Consider the following 20,912-nt stretch of genomic DNA (forward strand, 5'->3'; position numbering starts at 1 on the left):
AAAAATATATATATATATATATATAATATTATAATTATAATTATGAGAAAGTATGCAGAAGACTGGACATTATGAGAGAGAAAATACATTACAAGGGAATGTGATTCATTCCTCCCAATAGAGAGTAATGGATGATTAATGAGTATCCGAGAATCAAATCAATATTCTGTAATGAAACTCATCAACCAAACACTATATTTTATTCCTTTTCCCATTCATGAGTACAAAACCACTTTTCAAACATCCCCTAAATACATTATGTTTATGATAAATTGTATATAATATTGTATTGGGTTAGTCTTATTGTCTAAACTAAATCACTTAAAATAAAGCGGTAAAGTTAAAATATTTTTCGTACAAGATAAAAAAATTAACTAATTAATTTATATTAGTTTTCCATTAATCCAAACTAACCTTAATCAATTAAATTTGAATTTTTTTAACAAAATTCATTTAATTAAAATAATATATAATAACAATTATTTGTTGTCATATCCAACGCAGAAGAGCACCAAAAAAAACTAGATTAGTCAATCCCGATGATGCCTAAAACGAAAACTCCAAGGGAACATGACAAAACCAAAATCCACCAATGGAACATGTTCATGGTCGACTCTCACGCCTAACAAACAACCACAAGTAATCTAATGAATCAGAACAAACCGACTATAAACCAAAATAACAAAAACTTAAAAATCTGGGACAAATGGATTAAACACATATTTCAAAAAAATAAGAGGTGGACAAGAGCAACCTCATAACTTTACTTTCTTTCAATAGGAGATCCATGAAGCATCCAACAGAACCGACAGTGTTTCCCATCTTGATTTTCGTGAGAGTGGTCAAAAGAAAGCTATTGAGAATTCTATTGGACTTATTTCTATTGACAAATATCCTCACCCACTCATACCAAAAATCGTTAATGACCCTTTACATAACCTAATTAACTCTAAGAAAGCTCCATCATGCATAAACTCCAAATGAGTTCAAGCGTAAGGGCTGTATAAAGTAGTCTTATCCACTTCCCTACTTAAGTGACATATACTCACAATGACAATCCTTTTAGATTGAAGTTTATTGTCAGTAAGATATCACCATGGAGGCACACCATCCAAACAAATAAATGTTGGAATGTGTACCATTGTGCCAAATCATATTTTACGGGTACTTATTCACCTCTAATTGATTTTAATGATTCATAGTATTATTTACGCTAAATTGATCCAACGGTTTTCATCATCTTATCATTAAAGGTAATGTTTAATCTTGTTCATTTTACTTGATAATTCAGTTTCTCTTATAACTCTTTTAAATTTGGTATTAATATCATATACAAAACAAGAATTTTTCCAATCAAAATAAATACATACCTTTGAGACATTTTATATGCAATCAATAAAAATTCAATTTAATTTTTTTATAAATTTTCAATCTCACATATTGCTAAACACAACAACAATTGGAAAATTACATTGTTTTGTCTCATCCTAAATGGACATTTGTGTGGTTTTAACTATTTAAAAAAATAATGCAATTCAACTTTTAAAACTATAGTTTGCAATTTTTTAAATATAAATTTATATTTGGAATTCAAAAATAAAAATTCAATTCACATAAATTCTTTAAAAAAGTATTTATAGTTTGTTATAACCGTACAAGTATATAAATGCGGGGTTAATATTGTATCGGAAGTTATGTACTAACTTTTTACAATACTTAATGCTTAATTTTTGATTATATACTTTATTATTAATATTATTATAATATATAACTTATTATTGTATAACTGAAAAAATATAATTTATTTTTAAAATTATTATTATTATTATATATTATTATAATATAATATAATTAAATACAAATAATTTATATATTATAATTTTATTTTAATGAATTGTACTTACAAAAATTATAAAAGAATGAAACTTGTAACTATATATTAACATATACAGCATTTTTATATTATATTATTAAAAAAATTATCCAACAAAAATAATAAAATTTAAATAAAAACAGTCCATTTAATAAAAAAAAATTAATATTTAGTAAAATTATTAATGTTTTTAAACCTAAAATAGTTTAACAGTGTTTCAATATGAAAATTGAGAATTTTATTTGATTATATTAAAATCTAGCCAACATTTTTTTTGTTTTAAACTAGGACAGCAACATTTTTTTTGGAAGGCTCGGTCTATAAATTGTGAATTTTGACAACTCATGTATTTCAAACCTAAAATAAAAATTAACAAAAAAATAATATTATATTATATGAATCCTAAAAGAAAAATGTAGGAAATTAAAAATATAGAATATATTAATTACTCTAAAATAAAAAATGTTTGAAATATGTCTGGGCTTATGGAACTATTCTTCTGAAATAACATAACGCATCATGATTAATTAACGCTTCAAGAAATGTAAGAAGAATGTTTTACTTTCTAGAGGGCTTACATTTATTTATATTCCCATAACCGGGTGATTAACGGCCCAGGTTAGGTATAAAAAATAGATGGGCCTAAAGGCCGAGTCCATCGGTTTTCATGCCCATTGGATGCTTAATTGTTGGTCCTGGACTCCTCCTAGTAGTGAAATTTTCAGGTATTTGAGATTAAACTCAAATTTATATATATTTTTTTATTTGAAAAAAATAAAAATATTATCATTTTTATATTAAAAAAATTTATATTTGACCCAAAATATGGATTCTCCAAAACTATTTTTTTTCAATTAACAATTCTAGATATGTTTACGAAATTAAATAGAAATAAACTTGTAAGATCTTTAAAATTTAATGATTTTATGTGATTATAAATTAATTATAAATACAATTTCTAAAGTTTTTCTCTTTTGTAACAACAATTCATGCTTGCATATACATATGATCACAAAGTTGAGATAGGCAATAAACATAATCATATAATATCATAACATGTCTTTTTATATCAAAATCATATTATTATCAAGAGAGAAACTTACTTATATGGTTAAACACTTATCACTTTAATTTAAAGTTTGAATTAATCAAATGTGACACATTTAATGAGTTTATGTATTATTAGGTGAGATGATCAAATTTATTATTCAAACTCAAAAGCCCGCCAACAAACCAACTTAAAAATGACATCTTTTTGCATGAACTTGTGCTTTTTTCATATTCTCTCTCTACCTTTTACTTTGAAATTCAACGGCTCTTCCAAGCTTGTATCTTTATTCAAACACAGATGTTACAGAGCTGATGTACAGTTTACAGAACAACAATAATCATGAAAAACCCTCTTTCTTCATCTTCATCCTCTACCCCATACCAAACCAGATTCTCCTCTCCCGCCGGCTTTTTCTCCACCATGATCCGGCGTCTCCTCTTCTGTTCCAATTCTCTCCCGCCGTCAAACCACTCATCCGCCGGCGCCGGCGATAATTTATATGCCATGTCAGCTCCCTGTCTGGTAGCCAGACTCATGGGGTTGGACTCTTTACCGATGAACAACGAGTCGAGTCAGGTGAGTCGTCTTCGCCGCGAAGAACCAAATTATGCTGAGCTTGAAGATGATCATTTCTTCATTTTGAGTTTTGAGAAGAAATTTAGATCAAAGAAGGATGATAGATCTAAGATGGGTTATGGGAAATTGAAGAAAAGAAATCAAGAACGAAGGAAAGTTTATTCAAATAGTAAAGAGAATCGAAATCCCAATGAAGATCCATACGAGAGCAGCGGCAAAAAGAAGAAAATAGATGAGGAAGCTGAAAGCGATTCTGATTGGAGCCCTGTTTCAGTACTCGACATTGATGAATTCGCCACCACAAGTTCAGATCTTTCTACACCAGGTGCTTTTCTTTGTAATCACAACTTAGAGAGAAATTACTCTGTTTTCATCTTCTTCTTTTTCATCTTTCTGATACTAGTTTATTAATTTTATGACAGTGAATGAGACAGAAGAAATACATTTGATGAGGGGGAATTTCAAGCTCTTGTTGACATCGCCAAGAACTAATCTATTAATTAGCTCATTCTATAATAATAATAATAATAGGATGCCCAACAACAGCAAATGGCGCAGCAAAAAGAGAAAGATGTGGAATGAAATTGGAAGAATTTCTGAAGAAGAGATGGCTAGATCAAGATGGGATTATGGAGAAGCTTCAAAGCTTCAAGAATTTGAAGAGATTGGAGATTGTATTACAGAGATTTTGTTGAGGGAGATCCTAGAAGAGATGAATTGAAGATTGTATTACTTTGATCATGAACCACATTCAAATACATCTTTTATCTTTTTTTTTTTATTTAATTCACTTTTTATATGCCAATCTTGTAAATTTTGTCTCATTGGTTGTATTAGCCTGTGTTTATAAAAGTGGATCAGAGTTGTCTGAATAGGTGAATTTTGATTCTGGTCATTAAGTTATTTTAATTGAGTTATTATAAGATTAAGACTTAAAAAATATATAGCTAGTTATATATATATTAAAGCTTGGTCAAACCCAAACCGTTATTTAATAATAGTAATAAAAAAGAAGATATTGTTTGTACTTTGTATTTTCTAGTATATTTTACAGATAAGTAGCAGTTTACTAGAGAATCATTTGAAAAGTGTCAACAGCTGAATGATGATTTGACATATATAGAAATAACAATTTGTCACGCCTTACTTATTATAAAATGAGAAATTTTGTAGTCCAAGCTCCAAGTGTATTGATTGATCTAGCTGGAAAATCTTTCATACGAAGCCAGATCATGCATGCTGTATTTATATCAATTTAATAACATTACATTATACAAAATTTATTCACGGATAATATTTTAGTTTAAAATACTGGAGATTTCTGTCACAACTAAATTCAATATATTAAAGAGGCTAGATTCTATTGGATTTATTCCAAGGATGAGGTTATATAAAATATAAATTGATATAATGGTGAATTTTGTTGTGTGCAGCGTACTAGTACTACTAAACATGTAAATACCAATACATTAGAAAAATTATCTCATTTCTGCAATTAAAATTATAATTTTGTGAGAATAAATTCAGGCCACAATAATAATAATAATTTTGTAGTTTCGTAAAGGAAAAGAAATGGTAAGATTTTTGTTGGTTGCCAATTGACAACTTTCATATATATATATATATATATTTTAATATACAATCAAAATAAAGTAAAGGTAAAGTTAAGAAAAAAGAGCTCTACAGAACAAAATAAAAAGAAGAAGAAAACTGTTAACGAAATTTTATACTTTACGGATATACAGTTCAAATCGCGTGGGTAGACAAACTCATGAACAGTTTCCCAAACTAACCTTGTTTGGCGTTCACTTTCCCAAACTAACCTAGTTTGTTCATTTATTCCCAAACTAACCTAGTTTACTATTCAAACTCAGTTTTTATTTTTTTTTTTATTTTTTTTCACATTTCAAATTTATTTAAATTATTATTTATATGAACTAAATTATTTATATTTTGATATATATTTTAAATTATTATTTTTATAAATTTAATTATTTATATTTTGATATATAATTTAAATTATTTTCTTATAAATTTAATTATTTATATTTTAATATATATATATATATATATTACATTTCAAATTTATTATATATATATATTTATATATATATATGTGGCAGTATGATTTTCATCCCCATAAATTTATTTTTTTACTATTCAAAATATAAATAATTAAATTTATAAGAAAATAATTTAAATTATATATCAAAATATAAATAATTAAATTTATAAAAATAATAATTTAAAATATATATCAAAATATAAATAATTTAGTTCATATAAATAATAATTTAAATATATATATATATATATATATATAATAAATTTGAAATGTGAAAAAAAATAAAAATAAAAATAAAAACTGAGTTTGAATAGTAAACTAGGTTAGTTTGGGAATAAATGAACAAACTAGGTTAGTTTGGGAAAGTGAACGCCAAACAAGGTTAGTTTGGGAAACTGTTCCAAACTCATTCCTTTTGTGGGTCCATTCACCATCTCCACCTCCTTCTTCCATTCCAATCATTCTACTTCTGCAGTCTGCCTTCCTTTCCTTCTTCTCCACCCTTGTTCTTCCATAATCAAGAAACAGACAGAGCAATGAAGAAGGAAAATACAGGCTCTTTCTTCTCCGATCAATCCCAACTCTTCACATGAAGAAGCCTCTTCTCTCCCATACAATCATACTCTTCTTCCTCGTATCATTGTCTCCGTCGCCGCCGCCGCTTGTAGCTGCTCTCATCTCCACCTCCACTACCATCAGTATCAGCAACAATGGTGTCTCCACCACAGTATGCGGCATCCTTGCGGGTAACACCACTCAGAGAATTCAATGCTTTAGAGCCGGACAAACTTTTTTCATCTCTCCCAATGTCTCCTTCGAATCTATCTCCGGCGGCCCTGGATTATTATGTGGCCTCAGGTCTGGCGGTTTCAGCCTCCTTTGTTGGGACACTAACCATTTCCACCCTAAGCGAATTTACTACAGTGCTGACCACCCTTTAACGGATTTAACCGTCGGAGGAACCTCCCAGGTCTGCGCCATTCATGTCGGCAGTGGCGCCGCCTCTTGCTGGAAGAGATTTCCGGCACCACAGGAGGAGGCTGATATTACAGCGTTTGATTCGATCACTTCCGGTGGTGGGTTCTCTTGTGGGATAACGAAGAAGGAAAAGAAAATCGTCTGTTGGGGAAACCAAATCGGAGCTCAAATTCAAAAGGAATTTAGTAACTACACCATGGTAAACTTTGTCGCAGGTAAATCCCACGCCTGTGGATTAATGGAAGACGGAAGTTTAATCTGTAAAGGAAACAATGCAGACGGTCAACTTGACGTCCCTTCTCACTCTAACTTTGAATTCGCAAATTTGGCTTTGGGGACAAATCACACTTGCGCCATCAGAAGGATAAACGGGTTAGTCCTTTGCTGGGGAAGAGGGTTCAACTTCAATGGGTTTGAATATTATAACAATCCGATTAAAACCCTTTCCTTTGAGTCCATAACCGCTGGTTGGGGGATAACTTGTGGGATAACGACCAAGAATCTGACAGTTGTGTGCTGGGGGCCGGGCTGGTCGGCCGGGCTTCTCTCTCTTCCCCTGTTAACAGTGATTCCAGGCCCATGTAAGGAATCTTCTTGCAGTATCTGTGGGATTTTCCCTAACTCGGCCAACCTTTGTGCCGGTTCAACAAGTATATGCAAATCATGCGACATTGAGCTTCCTATTCCGGCGTTCCTTCCACCGCCTTTGCCGCCTGGATCTTCGCCACAGCCTCTATATCCTCATCGGGGTGCCAAAGAAAGGTTGCTTTTGGCTTTTGGCATTGTTGGATCCATCGGACTTGTTGCTGGCATTTGCTCAATTGGTTACCTCTTATGGAGGTTAGGAGTTTGCCGGATTTTGCAGGACAGGACAATTGACGGAGAGAATAGTGTAAAATGCGGTGGCGGCTCTTTGAAACTGAATCGCCAGAGGAGTGGAACTTCGTCGCAGCATGCTGACAAAGCTGAGGAATTCTCTTTGGTTGAGCTATCAGCCGCAACGGGAAATTTTGCAGAAGAAAACAAGATTGGCGGGGGAAGTTTCGGGACGGTGTACAGAGGAAAACTGTTTGACGGGCGAGAGGTGGCAATCAAGAGAGGCGACATGAACCCTGAAAGGATGAAGTTACAAGAGAAGGAGACAGCGTTTGGGTCGGAATTGGCGTCATTGTCTAGGCTCAATCACAAGCACCTGGTTGGCCTGATCGGATATTGCCAAGAGAAAGACAAGGAAGAGAGGCTTCTGGTTTACGAGTACATGAGAAACGGATCTCTACACGACCATCTCCACAACAACAAGAACAAGAACAACATGTTGAGTTGTTGGAAAATGAGGATCAAAATAGCACTAGACGCCGCCAGAGGGATCGAGTACCTACACAACTACGCAGTTCCCCCGGTTATCCACAGAGATATCAAGTCGTCCAACATTCTCCTCGACTCTGATTGGACAGCTAAGGTTTCCGACTTCGGATTATCCCTAATGGGTCCTAAGTCCGATCAGGAGGCGGTGATGTCAACCAAGGCAGTCGGCACGGTCGGATACATCGATCCGGAGTACTACGTTCTTAACATTCTCACGGTTAAGAGCGACATCTACAGTTTAGGGGTGGTGCTGCTAGAGCTGCTGACGGGCAAGAGAGCCGTTTTCAAGGATGGCCCAGGGTTGGGTCCGATTGGGGTGGTGGATTACGCTCGGAAACGGATAATGAACGGAGAATTGTTGGCAGTTTTGGACAGAAGGGTAGAGCCCATGGAAAGGAGCGAGGCTGAGGAAGAGGCGGTGGAGGTGCTGGCTTACATGGCAGTGCGTTCTGTGAGCTTGGAAGGGAGAGAGAGACCCAACATTGGGGAGATTGTTGCAAATTTGGAGAGAGCTTTTGCTCTATGTGAACAAGGAACCACTTCTTCTTTTCTTCCTTAATTATTAGCTAAACAAACAAACTCGATATCAAGAATTTTAACAATCAGCTTTTTTGTATCCACAATTAAATATTCTTGAAAATATAGAATTCATTTCCAGCAACAGCAAAATAACTATAGATGTTAAAGGAACTAACTTGTACAATACCATATATATAGCCCCTTCTCTCAAACTGTGAATATCTTCCTCACTTTCTTTATTTCCCTCTGGCAAATTGGGCAAGTTCCACCCTCTTCCTTAGTCCTGCAAATTGTTTAACAACACACACTCCATAATTAACCATATTACATTTTAGGCCAATATATCATACACTATCAATATTGCATTAATTTACCGTATTCCACACGAAAAACAAACAACACCATGTCCACATGGAAGGAAAAAACAGTTCTTCTCCGCATCACTGCATTTCACACAAGTGCGCTGAGCATCATCTACCGACCTCCTAATATCAAGAGACTCCTCCTCCTCCTCCTCGTCTGAGATAGAATCATACGAAGAACCCCAACTCAATAGATCATCATCTTTATGCAGAATCAATGGAGTTCTGTCGCTTATAAAATCCCTCGCTTGCATTCCTCTTGCTTCTTCAGTAAATATTTGCAACATGCCGCATATTCTAAGTGCCAATAGGATGATCACTGTCATCATGCCTATAACAAACATCCATGAGGCAGATGTTTGATAAATCTGAACAGATATTTTTAAGTATTGAGAACTGAACAATGTTTACCAGAACCAGTGATGTATGTTATCAAGCGTGGTCCATAAGCAAACTTGACATACCAGTCAAAGTATGGCAAAGACTGTATGAATCAAACAAGCAAGAATATTATCTAAAGGGAACCTCCGATAACATACAAAAAGGCATCTGGGATTCGATTTCTACCTGAGGTATTGGTGGTGAAGTTACAAGCGCATAATTTGTTCCATAGATGAAAAGATTGTAACTACATAGCCGGCGACTCAAGGAACACTTGTAAAATGCATTAGTTGTGTTGTACATGATGCCCTTGATAGTGAAATTTAGTTGAACCTAATCCATGTTGAACAACAGACAAGTATGCTAAAAATAGTTGTCGTGTTTTCAGAACCTTTATATATGGAGAAAGATTGGCAATGCTATAAATCACAGCAATATGGATAAGCAAGAATAATATTTGCTTTCAAACTTGATTACCTCCACTTCCATGGAGTTCAAATTACCCACTGCAATATAATACATGTAAGACTTCTGTATTTTCTGGTGGATTATGCCATTTCCTGTGGAAACAAAAATAATACCGTCATAATAGGAAGCCACCAGAAGTAAAATTACTATCATGTTGGACACCTTGAATAATGTTCCAAGACAATGTTGTATTTGGGTATGATGGATCCTCCATCCATTCTACCAGGTTCTCTCTCCCTGCAAGAATTTTACAACAATAATGAGACTACAAAGCTTCAAGTTATGCATATGAATACTCTATTCTATTGTCAATGATTTAGATCGGGAAATTAAAATAACTTTGTTGAATGATTAGGAAACCACATCAGAAAGATATCTCGGGATTATTGTAGTCACCTCAAAGTTCGAATAAGCTTACCCTCAGCTATTATGAGAGACAATGGTATCGAACTGGAGGACTTGACACTGTAAGAGATATTCATTTCAGATCCTTTATTAAGAAAGTGAGCCCAATCCTGCAAAAACAAATCCATAGCTCATGCCATTACAAAAGCAATAATTTAAGAAATTGGGTTTAAACAGATACAAATTGGGGGGGAATGGAAAAAATCCAATAAATTAGTTTTTGAGTAAACTTTACCTTGTGAAAGTTGGATGGAATCAACATATTGTGTGTTTCAGACCATGTTACTTCTGTATCCAGAGGTGGGATATCATAGAATCCATAGAGCATAAGACCGTTTCTTGAATCATCAATTTCTTCAGCCTTATCAATAGATGAATAAAATCAATAAACATCTAGAAGATTAGAACAAGAAGAAACAATCAAGAGTTGAATAGACAGGAAGGAAATGGAAGCTACTGACCCTAATTGTCTGGACAAAAAATGGATTAACTTGTAGCATGCGCGAGCAATTTGGACCAAGTTGCAAGTTCATAGTCCCATAGAGTCCAAATATCATAAACATGGATGCTGCTTGTAAGGAAATAAATAATATATAATTGAAACTAATTCAAAAGAACAGGAACAGAACTTGAACATGTTGAGTTCATTGAAAGGTAATTAATACAATTCCACTTCTGCTACTACTAATTTAGTATTTTTTTTATTCAAGCAAAAATGAAAGATAACATAAAAAGAAGAAGATGGTGCAATAGGGTACAGACCGAAGAACCAAAAGGCGACGAGCACGATTAGGCAGGATAACACGTCGTCATTTATCCGTCTGGATACCCCACCAAATACAGTTATGTTAATCCGATAAGAAGTTTCCGGCCGGCGGCGTGTGTCGTCTTCTCCGACGGCATTCTCATAAATCTGTGACTGGGAAGCGGAAGAAGACGGCTCCTCGATGGAATTAGGAGGAGGTGAAGGAAGAAGAGGCGACGTGTGGTTGTCGTCGTCGTCGTCCATCCAACAGAAGCTAGAGATTGATGGATCTGAAAGAAGCTGGTGATGTGGTCGGAATGGATCATTGTTGAAAGGAGCTTGGTTGGATTTTCTGTCGCCAACTACTAGTCTCTTCTTCAACGAGACTCTCCAGTCTCCACCATCAATAAAATTAGTTCTTCCCGCGCGACGAAGGTTTGTTAGACGTCATTTTCATTCTGTATATTACAAATATATCCAAACGCCCACGGAAACGCCTAATTGCGTTTGATTCACCGTAATCGCGAACGCGATTTCGATGCGATTGGGCTCGGCTACGATAAGGCTGAGCCCAGAAAAATGGCAATTAACTTTCATAATGGGCCTTAGTCCTCCAATTTCTTGATTGATTGACAGTTAAAAAAAAAAAACATTCTTTTGCCCATTTCTTGGTTTTCCTGAATCGAAAAATCAAGATCGAGATCGAGAGAGAATGGGATCGTCTACAACAAAAATGGCATGGATCTTTCTCTTCTTTGCAGTCGTATCTCTAGCTCAGGTACTTCGTTTTCCGACTCATGTGAAGTTAATCTAGCCAAGGACCTAAATCACCAGATTTCAATGCTTTATCGAAACTCACTAGCTAGCTTCGAACTATTGGATTATGCTAAAGTCTAAGATTCCTTCATAGGGTTGCATCTGAACGATAGATTAGGTTAAACCTTCTCAGATCGCTCTCATGTAAATAAAACATCAATAACAAACGCTGATCTACAATAAAAAAAAGTTAAGGTAAAAGGATGAACTCAAGATTTAAAGAGTTTCCTCAAATACATTGGGTAGTTTCCCATTTCTAGATTTTCAGGGTATAAGGTTAACATCTAAAGGTTAGATTACATCATGTACAAAAGAGAAACTACTTCCTTGACCTGATCAACTTAAAATGTACTGTACAAGTTGAACCTAAACAATTATAAACATAATCACTAAATATAATGTGTATTACAATCATACTTAAACAGTATGATACTATGTTACACAAAACAAATGATTTGCGTAAAAGGTTCAGCACAAACTAAAAAGAATAGGATTTTTGGACTGATGGTATTTGGGAATTGTTTGGCCAGGCAGATAAGTCAAGTAAGAAGCTGAAGGAAGTGACTCACAAGGTTTATTTTGACATTGAGATTGCTGGAAAACCAGCCGGTATGTAATTATATGTGAATGGAACACAACAGCAGTGGCTACTGGCTGATGATAATTAAACTGTTTAAGTCTATTGTGACAGAATGGCCCATAAAGTGTTAAATTCAATGGTGAAAAATCTGATATTTACATTCATTTGTTTCCAGGACGCATTGAGATTGGTCTTTTTGGGAATGCAGTCCCTAAAACAGCCGGTATGTGCATTTCTCAGATTTAAACTCCTTTGTTGTACTTGGGTTTTGCTAAATTTCACTGATTGTGAGTTCTGAATCTCATCTTGTGCAGAAAATTTCCGAGCATTGTGCACAGGTAAACCAGAATAACCAGTTTCTTTATCATTTTAGTCAACAAGATGTACTAATTTGAGCTTTCAATCAACCTAAGCCATGATTAATCCCTGTGATTTAGCTTTTGGATCTTGAACCATGCTTTCTTTACAGATATGCTTGTATGTGATGATTTGGATATTTTCAGGGGAGCATGGTATTGGAAAAAGTGGAAAACCTCTTCACTACAAAGGAAGCTCTTTCCACAGAATTATTCCCAGCTTTATGATCCAAGGAGGTGATTTTACTCTAGGTGATGGAAGAGGTGGAGAATCAATCTATGGCGAAAAGTTTGCTGATGAAAATTTCAAGATAAAGCACACTGGTCCAGGTATGAAGGTTCTATCCATTTTCATGAATACTACTTACTGCTCTGAAATTCCTGCCCCCACTGAGGATTCGATGTTTACAGGGATTCTTTCTATGGCCAACTCTGGCAAAAACACCAATGGGTCTCAGTTCTTCATCACAACTGTCACAACTAGCTGGTAAGTGTAAAACCTAAACTAATCAGAGCATAAAATAGAAACTTGGCTATTTATTTTGTCAAACCAATAAACAATATGTTTATTAATGCAGGCTGGATGGTCGACATGTTGTGTTTGGGAAGGTGTTATCAGGAATGGATGTAGTTTACAAAGTTGAAGCTCAAGGCAATCAGAGTGGTACCCCCAAAAGCAAGGTGGTCATAGCAGATAGTGGCGAACTTCCTCTATAGTTGGTCTACGCAGAATGATTTTGTTACCTCTAAAAATAATTATCATGATAGAACATTTCCATGATTTTGTTACCTCTATACGATGTGTGTTTATCTCTGTAATCAAATAATTATCATGATAGAACATTTTCAAGAGTGTTGTTATTCATAACATTGTCTCTAAGCTTAGTTGAAATACTTTGAAAAGTGATTTTGATATTTATTAAATTAAGCGGCTCAATAAAGCTTGATAATAATCAAAGATGATGGAAAGAGTCTTTAACTCTTAATCCCTGGTTTAAAACAAAATCAAAAATCAAAGATGCTCACTATATTATGACCTTCTTCAATTAGAGTTATTTCAATAACTCAAATTAAAAAAATTAAAAAAACATCATTTCACTCGCCCTATATTTCATCGTATCACTCAATTCAAAATCACCACCAAGGTTATTGAAATAATTCATATCCGAACAAGTGCTGGTGGTGTGCTAATTGAATGGTATAGTAAAGGGATTAGGTAAAAACCCAAAATTTACTAAGGAAGGAGGGCTAGAATTCAGCTTAAAATAAAAAAAATAAAAATAAATAAGTACACCAATTATTTAATCCTGGTATATATATATTAATTATTGTTAGATGCTGTCAAGGCATATGTCAGCGTCAGCTATCTTATATTTTAATTGATAAAAATCATTAAATAATATATTTGGTAACACCAAATAGAGTGGAGAGGAGAGGTCCCTTGTTCCTTGAACCTTCCTGTTCTTCAACATCCCCACGCAAAATAAAGATATAAAAAAGAACTTTCCACCTACTAGAAGAAAAACACTATTTTAATGAGTAAATGGGTTATCAAGATAAGGAGTTGAGAATAGTTTAAAGTATTAAGTAATTGAAACCAATTGTTTTAGTTAAATTTGTTAGTCTCAAGCTGGTCCTTAACTGTCGGGCAAGTAAAGTATAGGAAAAGATAGATTATACATTGTTTTTGAAGAATCATTTAAGCAAACCCCCCTTATGATTGAGCTGCCAACAACGTAAGAACTGGTCTTAAGCTGGCAAACCATATTCTCATCCACATGAAATTAATTCTTTTTTCATATAAATGACGTGTTCTCCCCCAAGCCCCCCAAGCCCAGTTGGGTGTGCAGTGCAGTTCAGTTTAGGTCAAACTAATGCAAAAGCTCACGTTTGTTGCTTATTATTAGATTCAAGTACAATATTTAGGAGGAGTTTGATCAAAGATAGATCCACATGATGCCTCTCCAAATCTTCACTTTTCACACATGCCAAAATCCAATACTAGTAGAATCAGTCTAGTCTCTCTAATGTATACATACTTCTTCTTCTTCAAAGTGGGTAATTAAATCCAATTCAGATGACAAAATCCAATGAAATTGTGTTTTCAAATGAAACCGTTTAGAAAATGAAGAAAAAGTCAGAACTAAGTATTAAATTAAGGGTTAAAGCAGTCCTACTTTTTTTTTATTATTGCCACTAATGAGACAAGATTAGCAAAATGAGTGGGGGCAGTTATGTGGAGAAGCAGGACAAAGCTCCATTTTTTAATGGAGTTTCCTCTCAGTCAGGTCCATGTAAAAGGGGGCAGTCAACGCAATGGCATTCAAAGTTCCAATGTTCAACCAAGAAGCACCCCTTAATTCATGGGCCCTTTTATGGAGCTTTGTATCTTCCCCTACCCCCACTTAATTACCCTCCAAAAGAAAATGACCCTTCTTTCTCTCTCAATCTTACACATCTTCCAAAGTGTATAAACAACTAGTTTATTATGTTTGTAGCCGCACGTAGGGGGTCTGTGTGAACACATTGTCTGTTAATTACTTTAAAGATAGATGATGCATGTATGAGATGGGAATTATCATGTACCTGTTATAAAAAGAAAGCATCCCTCCCTCCATTGAGTTATATCTACCCCATTTCAGCCTCATCAAGAAATACATATTATATTTCCACGTTCTGCCACGATCTATGACGATAGACAAATGCAATGGATTGTTAGGATCTGTTCAATTGATGGAAAACGTTGCAATCATCTTCGGGGTAACAGGCCTTGTCGGGAAGGAACTAGCCAAGAAGCTTCTCTCCGAACCAGGATGGAAAGTTTATGGTATAGCCCGCCGGCCTGAGGCCATTCCAGCAGCTGTTCAGAATCCTAAGAAATACAATTTTATCTCCTGCGACCTACTCAATCCTACAGAAACCCATCAAAAGCTAAATTCTCATCTTGATCCCCAATATGTGACTCATATGTTTTGGGTCACCTGGGCAGGACAACATCCATTAGACACTAAAGAATGTTACGAGCAGAACAAAGCCATGATGGCCAATGCCCTCAACGCCATTCTCCCACGGGCCAAATCTCTGAAGCACTTTTCTCTCCAAACTGGGACCAAGCATTACGTGTCCCTCCAAGCCCCCTTTAACTCCAAATCACCTCGATTCTTCAGCGAGGACATTCATCGAGCACGTCCTGTGCAATACAACTTTTACTACGCATTGGAGGATCTTCTTCGGGAGAAACTCGCCGGGAAAGTGTCATGGTCGGTGCATAGGCCGGGTCTAATCATGGGGAGTTCGAGGAGAACGTTATTCAATGTTATGGGCACTCTGTGTGTGTACGGAACGATCTGCAAGTACCTGAATATGCCCTTTCTATTTGGAGGCACGAGAGATTGCTGGGAAGAGATGTTTATCGACGGTTCCGATGCGCAACTTGTAGCGAAGCAGCACGTGTGGGCGGCGACAAGCGATCACGAATACAGCGGCCAAGGGCAGGCGTTTAACGCCATCAACGGTGAGAGCTTCAGCTGGAAGAAAGCATGGCCGAGCATAGGGATGAAATTTGGAGTGGAAGTAACGCGGATGGAAAATTTCTCCGAGGAGTTCACGTTTGCGGCGGCGATGGCGGACATGGGGAGAGTTTGGAAGGAGATAGTAAAGAGAGAAGGACTGGTGGAGACGGAGATTGGGGATCTGGCGAACTGGGAATTCATGGATTGCTTATTCCGATGTCCGGTGAAAATGCTGGGTACGCGAGAGAAAGCTGATCGGATGGGATTCAGAACAAGATGTGATACAACTGAATCAATTTTGTATTGGATTGAAATCATGAGAAAGGAGAAACTCATCCCGTAAGCCTAGGTTCAATGGCAGAAATTCAATGGCTCTATTACTTGCTATATATTACTATACTACTTCTACTGGTGCTTGCTGCAGTTATATTAATAGTTCGTATATAGATGATGAATGATGAAGAAGATGATGATAATAGACCATATATATTTTTTGCTTCCAATTTTATAAAGTGTTATAATTATATCCAATATAAGAAACTAAAATTTGCCTACAAAATAATTGTTGTTAAATAATTGAACCTAGTTTAAAGTACAAGTGAATATGAAAATGGATTAATTTGATTCTAAAATAGTATTCATTATTTATTTTCAATATAAATAAGACTATTTTAAAAAAAAGTGATATTTATGGGGATTGTTTAGTGCATAAATATGTAAAATAGAAATATTTTTTTATAAAAATAAAGTAATATTTAAAAATGTTAAGGTTATGCAATTTACTAATATTTGTCATTCATATAACATAAACCAACAACATATTCGGAACTTATAATAAAAACACGAACCTATAATAAAATTAATTTTTTTAATATATATCAAAAGTTGGGGGTGATTTAATGATAAATAATATTTTTTTTTTATCAAACATTAATTTTCATTTATAATAAAATGATAAAAAATAATTAAAAAAATAATAAGCCAAAATTGTCAAACACCTAACCTCAAAGAGGCTAAAATAACATACAAAAAAAAATGACCCAGATAAAATCTATGAATGAAAAACAAACTTCTTCACCCAATTTTTTTTTCTAAAAAAATGTCTCCAACATTAAAAGTAATAAAAAAATAAAAATTGAGAACCAAAAGAAAGAAAAATAAATAAATAGGCCTACAATTGAAAATAATAATAATAATAACAATCATGAGAACAGGCTAGAAAAAAAATTAATTATAACTTGCAATTTTGAATATTTCTTAAAATTAATATTTTAAAATTTGAAGTGAATTAAAGTGGGTTTATGCTGGGATCTTGTACTAATCTTCTCAATTTCCATTTAATTAACTATGGTTAATAAAAACTAGCATTTAGCCCGTGCATTTGCACGAGTAATAATATAAAAATCGTGAAAAAAAATTACGAATAACATTTTTTATTTTATTTTTAACCGTTTTAAGTTTATGGGTGAGTCAACCCACAATCCGACCCAAATATCCATTTACTCAACATCATTATATATTACATTATATATTAGTTAGTTAAAAAGTTGAACTTATATTAATATTAAAACGTCCCGCGTTTATCAAATTTGGTGTTGAATTTAAAATATAAAGTTTTTGTAGCCTAGTTGGTTAAAGAGTTGTTCTACTGGTGCTTGCTGCAGTTATATTAATAGTTCGTATATAGATGATGAATGATGAAGAAGATGATGATAATAGACTATATATATTTTTTGCTTCCAATTTTATAAAGTGTTATAATTATATCCAATATAAGAAACTAAAATTTGCCTACAAAATAATTGTTGTTAAATAATTGAACCTAGTTTAAAGTACAAGTGAATATGAAAATGGATTAATTTGATTCTAAAATAGTATTCATTATTTATTTTCAATATAAATAAGACTATTTTAAAAAAATGTGATATTTATGGGGATTGTTTAGTGCATAAATATGTAAAATAGAAATATTTTTTTATAAAAATAAAGTAATATTTAAAAATGTTAAGGTTATGCAATTTACTAATATTTGTCATTCATATAACATAAACCAACAACATATTCGGAACTTATAATAAAAACACGAACCTATAATAAAATTAATTTTTTTAATATATATCAAAAGTTGGGGGTGATTTAATGATAAATAATATTTTTTTTTATCAAACATTAATTTTCATTTATAATAAAATGATAAAAAATAATTAAAAAAATAATAAGCCAAAATTGTCAAACACCTAACCTCAAAGAGGCTAAAATAACATACAAAAAAAATGACCCAGATAAAATCTATGAATGAAAAACAAACTTCTTCACCCAATTTTTTTTTCTAAAAAAATGTCTCCAACATTAAAAGTAATAAAAAAATAAAAATTGAGAACCAAAAGAAAGAAAAATAAATAAATAGGCCTACAATTGAAAATAATAATAATAATAACAATCATGAGAACAGGCTAGAAAAAAAATTAATTATAACTTGCAATTTTGAATATTTCTTAAAATTAATATTTTAAAATTTGAAGTGAATTAAAGTGGGTTTATGCTGGGATCTTGTACTAATCTTCTCAATTTCCATTTAATTAACTATGGTTAATAAAAACTAGCATTTAGCCCGTGCATTTGCACGAGTAATAATATAAAAATCGTGAAAAAAAATTACGAATAACATTTTTTATTTTATTTTTAACCGTTTTAAGTTTATGGGTGAGTCAACCCACAATCCGACCCAAATATCCATTTACTCAACATCATTATATATTACATTATATATTAGTTAGTTAAAAAGTTGAACTTATATTAATATTAAAACGTCCCGCGTTTATCAAATTTGGTGTTGAATTTAAAATATAAAGTCTTTGTAGCCTAGTTGGTTAAAGAGTTGTACTTGTTTTGTTAGGTTGCAAGTTCGAAACATATCTCTAGCATTTTTAATTTTATTTTTAACCGTTTTAAATTTAAAAACGGGTCAACCCACAATTCGACCCAAGTATCCAAATTAACCACAGCTCTCGACCCGGCAATCCGGACACTTTAAAAATTAAGCATCATTATATATATATAGATTAGTTAGTTAAAAAGTTGAACTTATATTAATATTAAAACGTCCCGCGTTTATCAAATTTGGTGTTGAATTTAAAATATAAAGTCTTTGTAGCCTAGTTGGTTAAAGAGTTGTACTTGTTTTGTTAGGTTGCAAGTTCGAAACATATCTCTAGCATTTTTAATTTTATTTTTAACCGTTTTAAATTTAAAAACGGGTCAACCCACAATCCGACCCAAGTATCCAAATTAACCACAGCTCTCGACCCGGCAATCCGGACACTTTAAAAATTAAGCATCATTATATATATATATATATAGATAATAGATAGAAATTGGTTTGACTAATAAAAATAAATTTTTAGAAAATAACTGAAAACCTTCTTCTGTTGTCAAATAAAAATCCGCCGCTTGCACTGTTGCAATAGCAAAGCAAAAATGGCGATCCGATCGCCGACTTTCTTCGTCAAGAAAGCAGTCGCTTCATCGTCCCTTTCGACATTCTACGTTTTCACTCGAGCTTATTCATCGACAGAGGATCCAATAACCGGCGCCGACAAGCTGTCTCTGCCCGAAGGACTCAAACGAGAGCTGATGCCGCGGCACGTCGCCGTCATCATGGACGGGAACTCGAGGTGGGCAAAGCAGAGAGGACAGCCGCAGGTTTTCGGCCATGAGGCCGGTATAAAATCTGTAACAGACCTCACAGACCTATCTTGCAAATGGGGGATTTCTGTCCTCTCTGTTTACGCCTTCTCCTACGAGAACTGGAAGCGCTCAAAGGTTTATCTTTTAAAAATTCCCCTCTCCTTTCTCTCTTCATTACTTTTCTAACAACCTAGTTTGCGTTCTTACTATTCAGGAGGAGACTGATTTCTTGATGATGCTGATTGACAGATGGCTAAGATCAGAATTGGAGAACTATATAAGGTGTGTGTTTTAATATAGACATTGTTTTTTTTTTCAATTAACAAAACTGAAGATTCTGAGGAAGAAGATGCCCGAATGGTTAATTAAGACACTTTTGCAGAAAGGGTATTCGTTTTTCCATGATTGGTGACCTTTCAAGCCTGCCCAAGTTTCTGCAAGACACAATTGCAAAAGTAGAAGAATCTACAAGGGCTAATTCAAGACTCCATCTTGTAGCTGCAATAAGTTACAGCGGACGTCGTGACCTCCTAAAGGCATGCAAGAACATAGCAGAGAAGGTAAGGGCCAAGTCAATGGAACCCGAAGACATAAACGAGAGCTTGATCGACCAGGAATTGTCGACCAACTGTACACTTTACCCAAACCCGGATCTTCTCATAAGAACAAGTGGGGAACTCAGACTAAGCAACTTCTTCTTGTGGCAGTTGGCCTATTCTGAGCTCTTCTTCTCCGATGCACTGTGGCCTGATTTTGGAGAAGAGGATTTCTTAAAGGCCTTGAGATCCTACCAACACAGACAAAGGCGTTATGGTGAACGAGTTCAATAAAGCATATCTTATTAGTTAATTTATTGGTGGTAAATTCAATAGAAACTTTGGAGAAATCTGAAGATGATTTCTTGCTCTGCTCTGCTCTGCGGGACTTAATTAAGAAGATGGGTTATGTTAAAAATGAAGACTACAATTATTATTCTTTTAGTTAAACAATAAACTGCAAAAACGACCACCCCTCACGTCTTAAGAAGATGCCCTCCCAACATTTTCTCAGCATATCTCTCTCTTTCTCTGTCCATCCCCTATCGCCACAATTGCGGGATCTACCAACATTGTCAGCCAATCAAAGCTTTCCAAATAAAACCCATCATCTTCATCGGCTTTCATTTGCAATTCC

The 20,912-nt window shown here is 34.1% G+C and overlaps 6 protein-coding genes across 6 annotated transcripts; 5 read left to right on the forward strand and 1 right to left on the reverse strand.

Moving 5' to 3' along the window:
• Positions 1 to 3,173: 3,173 nt before the first annotated feature.
• Positions 3,174 to 4,333, forward strand: LOC124916754. Its single transcript, XM_047457516.1, has 2 exons — positions 3,174 to 3,825; positions 3,923 to 4,333. The coding sequence occupies exons 1-2, from the start codon at positions 3,264 to 3,266 to the stop codon at positions 4,219 to 4,221; spliced, it is 861 nt and encodes a 286-aa protein (XP_047313472.1). The 5' UTR covers positions 3,174 to 3,263; the 3' UTR covers positions 4,222 to 4,333.
• Positions 4,334 to 6,026: 1,693 nt separating this feature from the next.
• Positions 6,027 to 8,569, forward strand: LOC124915624 (putative serine/threonine-protein kinase-like protein CCR3). Its single transcript, XM_047456380.1, has one exon. It carries the CDS (start codon positions 6,155 to 6,157, stop codon positions 8,465 to 8,467), a length of 2,313 nt encoding a protein of 770 aa, XP_047312336.1. The 5' UTR covers positions 6,027 to 6,154; the 3' UTR covers positions 8,468 to 8,569.
• Positions 8,532 to 11,213, reverse strand: LOC124915626 (E3 ubiquitin-protein ligase APD2-like). Its single transcript, XM_047456382.1, has 10 exons — positions 10,806 to 11,213; positions 10,505 to 10,611; positions 10,279 to 10,404; positions 10,057 to 10,153; positions 9,801 to 9,875; positions 9,648 to 9,730; positions 9,357 to 9,503; positions 9,201 to 9,273; positions 8,802 to 9,120; positions 8,532 to 8,710 (listed from the first exon to the last, which is right to left on the reverse strand). The coding sequence occupies exons 1-10, from the start codon at positions 11,050 to 11,052 to the stop codon at positions 8,635 to 8,637; spliced, it is 1,350 nt and encodes a 449-aa protein (XP_047312338.1). The 5' UTR covers positions 11,053 to 11,213; the 3' UTR covers positions 8,532 to 8,634.
• Positions 11,214 to 11,410: 197 nt separating this feature from the next.
• On the forward strand, positions 11,411 to 13,464 carry LOC124915628 (peptidyl-prolyl cis-trans isomerase CYP20-1-like). Its single transcript, XM_047456383.1, has 7 exons — positions 11,411 to 11,566; positions 12,135 to 12,213; positions 12,360 to 12,407; positions 12,499 to 12,522; positions 12,688 to 12,870; positions 12,952 to 13,027; positions 13,119 to 13,464. The coding sequence occupies exons 1-7, from the start codon at positions 11,501 to 11,503 to the stop codon at positions 13,255 to 13,257; spliced, it is 615 nt and encodes a 204-aa protein (XP_047312339.1). The 5' UTR covers positions 11,411 to 11,500; the 3' UTR covers positions 13,258 to 13,464.
• A 1,701-nt stretch (positions 13,465 to 15,165) lies between these two features.
• LOC124915625 ((S)-8-oxocitronellyl enol synthase CYC2) lies at positions 15,166 to 16,444 on the forward strand. The gene has a single exon (XM_047456381.1). It carries the CDS (start codon positions 15,229 to 15,231, stop codon positions 16,393 to 16,395), a length of 1,167 nt encoding a protein of 388 aa, XP_047312337.1. The 5' UTR covers positions 15,166 to 15,228; the 3' UTR covers positions 16,396 to 16,444.
• A 3,035-nt stretch (positions 16,445 to 19,479) lies between these two features.
• Positions 19,480 to 20,604, forward strand: LOC124915289 (cis-prenyltransferase 4, chloroplastic-like). The gene is made up of 3 exons (XM_047455981.1): positions 19,480 to 19,874; positions 19,954 to 20,021; positions 20,122 to 20,604. Exons 1-3 carry the CDS (start codon positions 19,530 to 19,532, stop codon positions 20,567 to 20,569), a joined length of 861 nt encoding a protein of 286 aa, XP_047311937.1. The 5' UTR covers positions 19,480 to 19,529; the 3' UTR covers positions 20,570 to 20,604.
• Positions 20,605 to 20,912: the final 308 nt, after the last annotated feature.

This window comes from Impatiens glandulifera, chromosome 9 (genome assembly GCF_907164915.1).
Source record: "Impatiens glandulifera chromosome 9, dImpGla2.1, whole genome shotgun sequence".
Taxonomy (NCBI): Eukaryota; Viridiplantae; Streptophyta; class Magnoliopsida; order Ericales; family Balsaminaceae; genus Impatiens; species Impatiens glandulifera.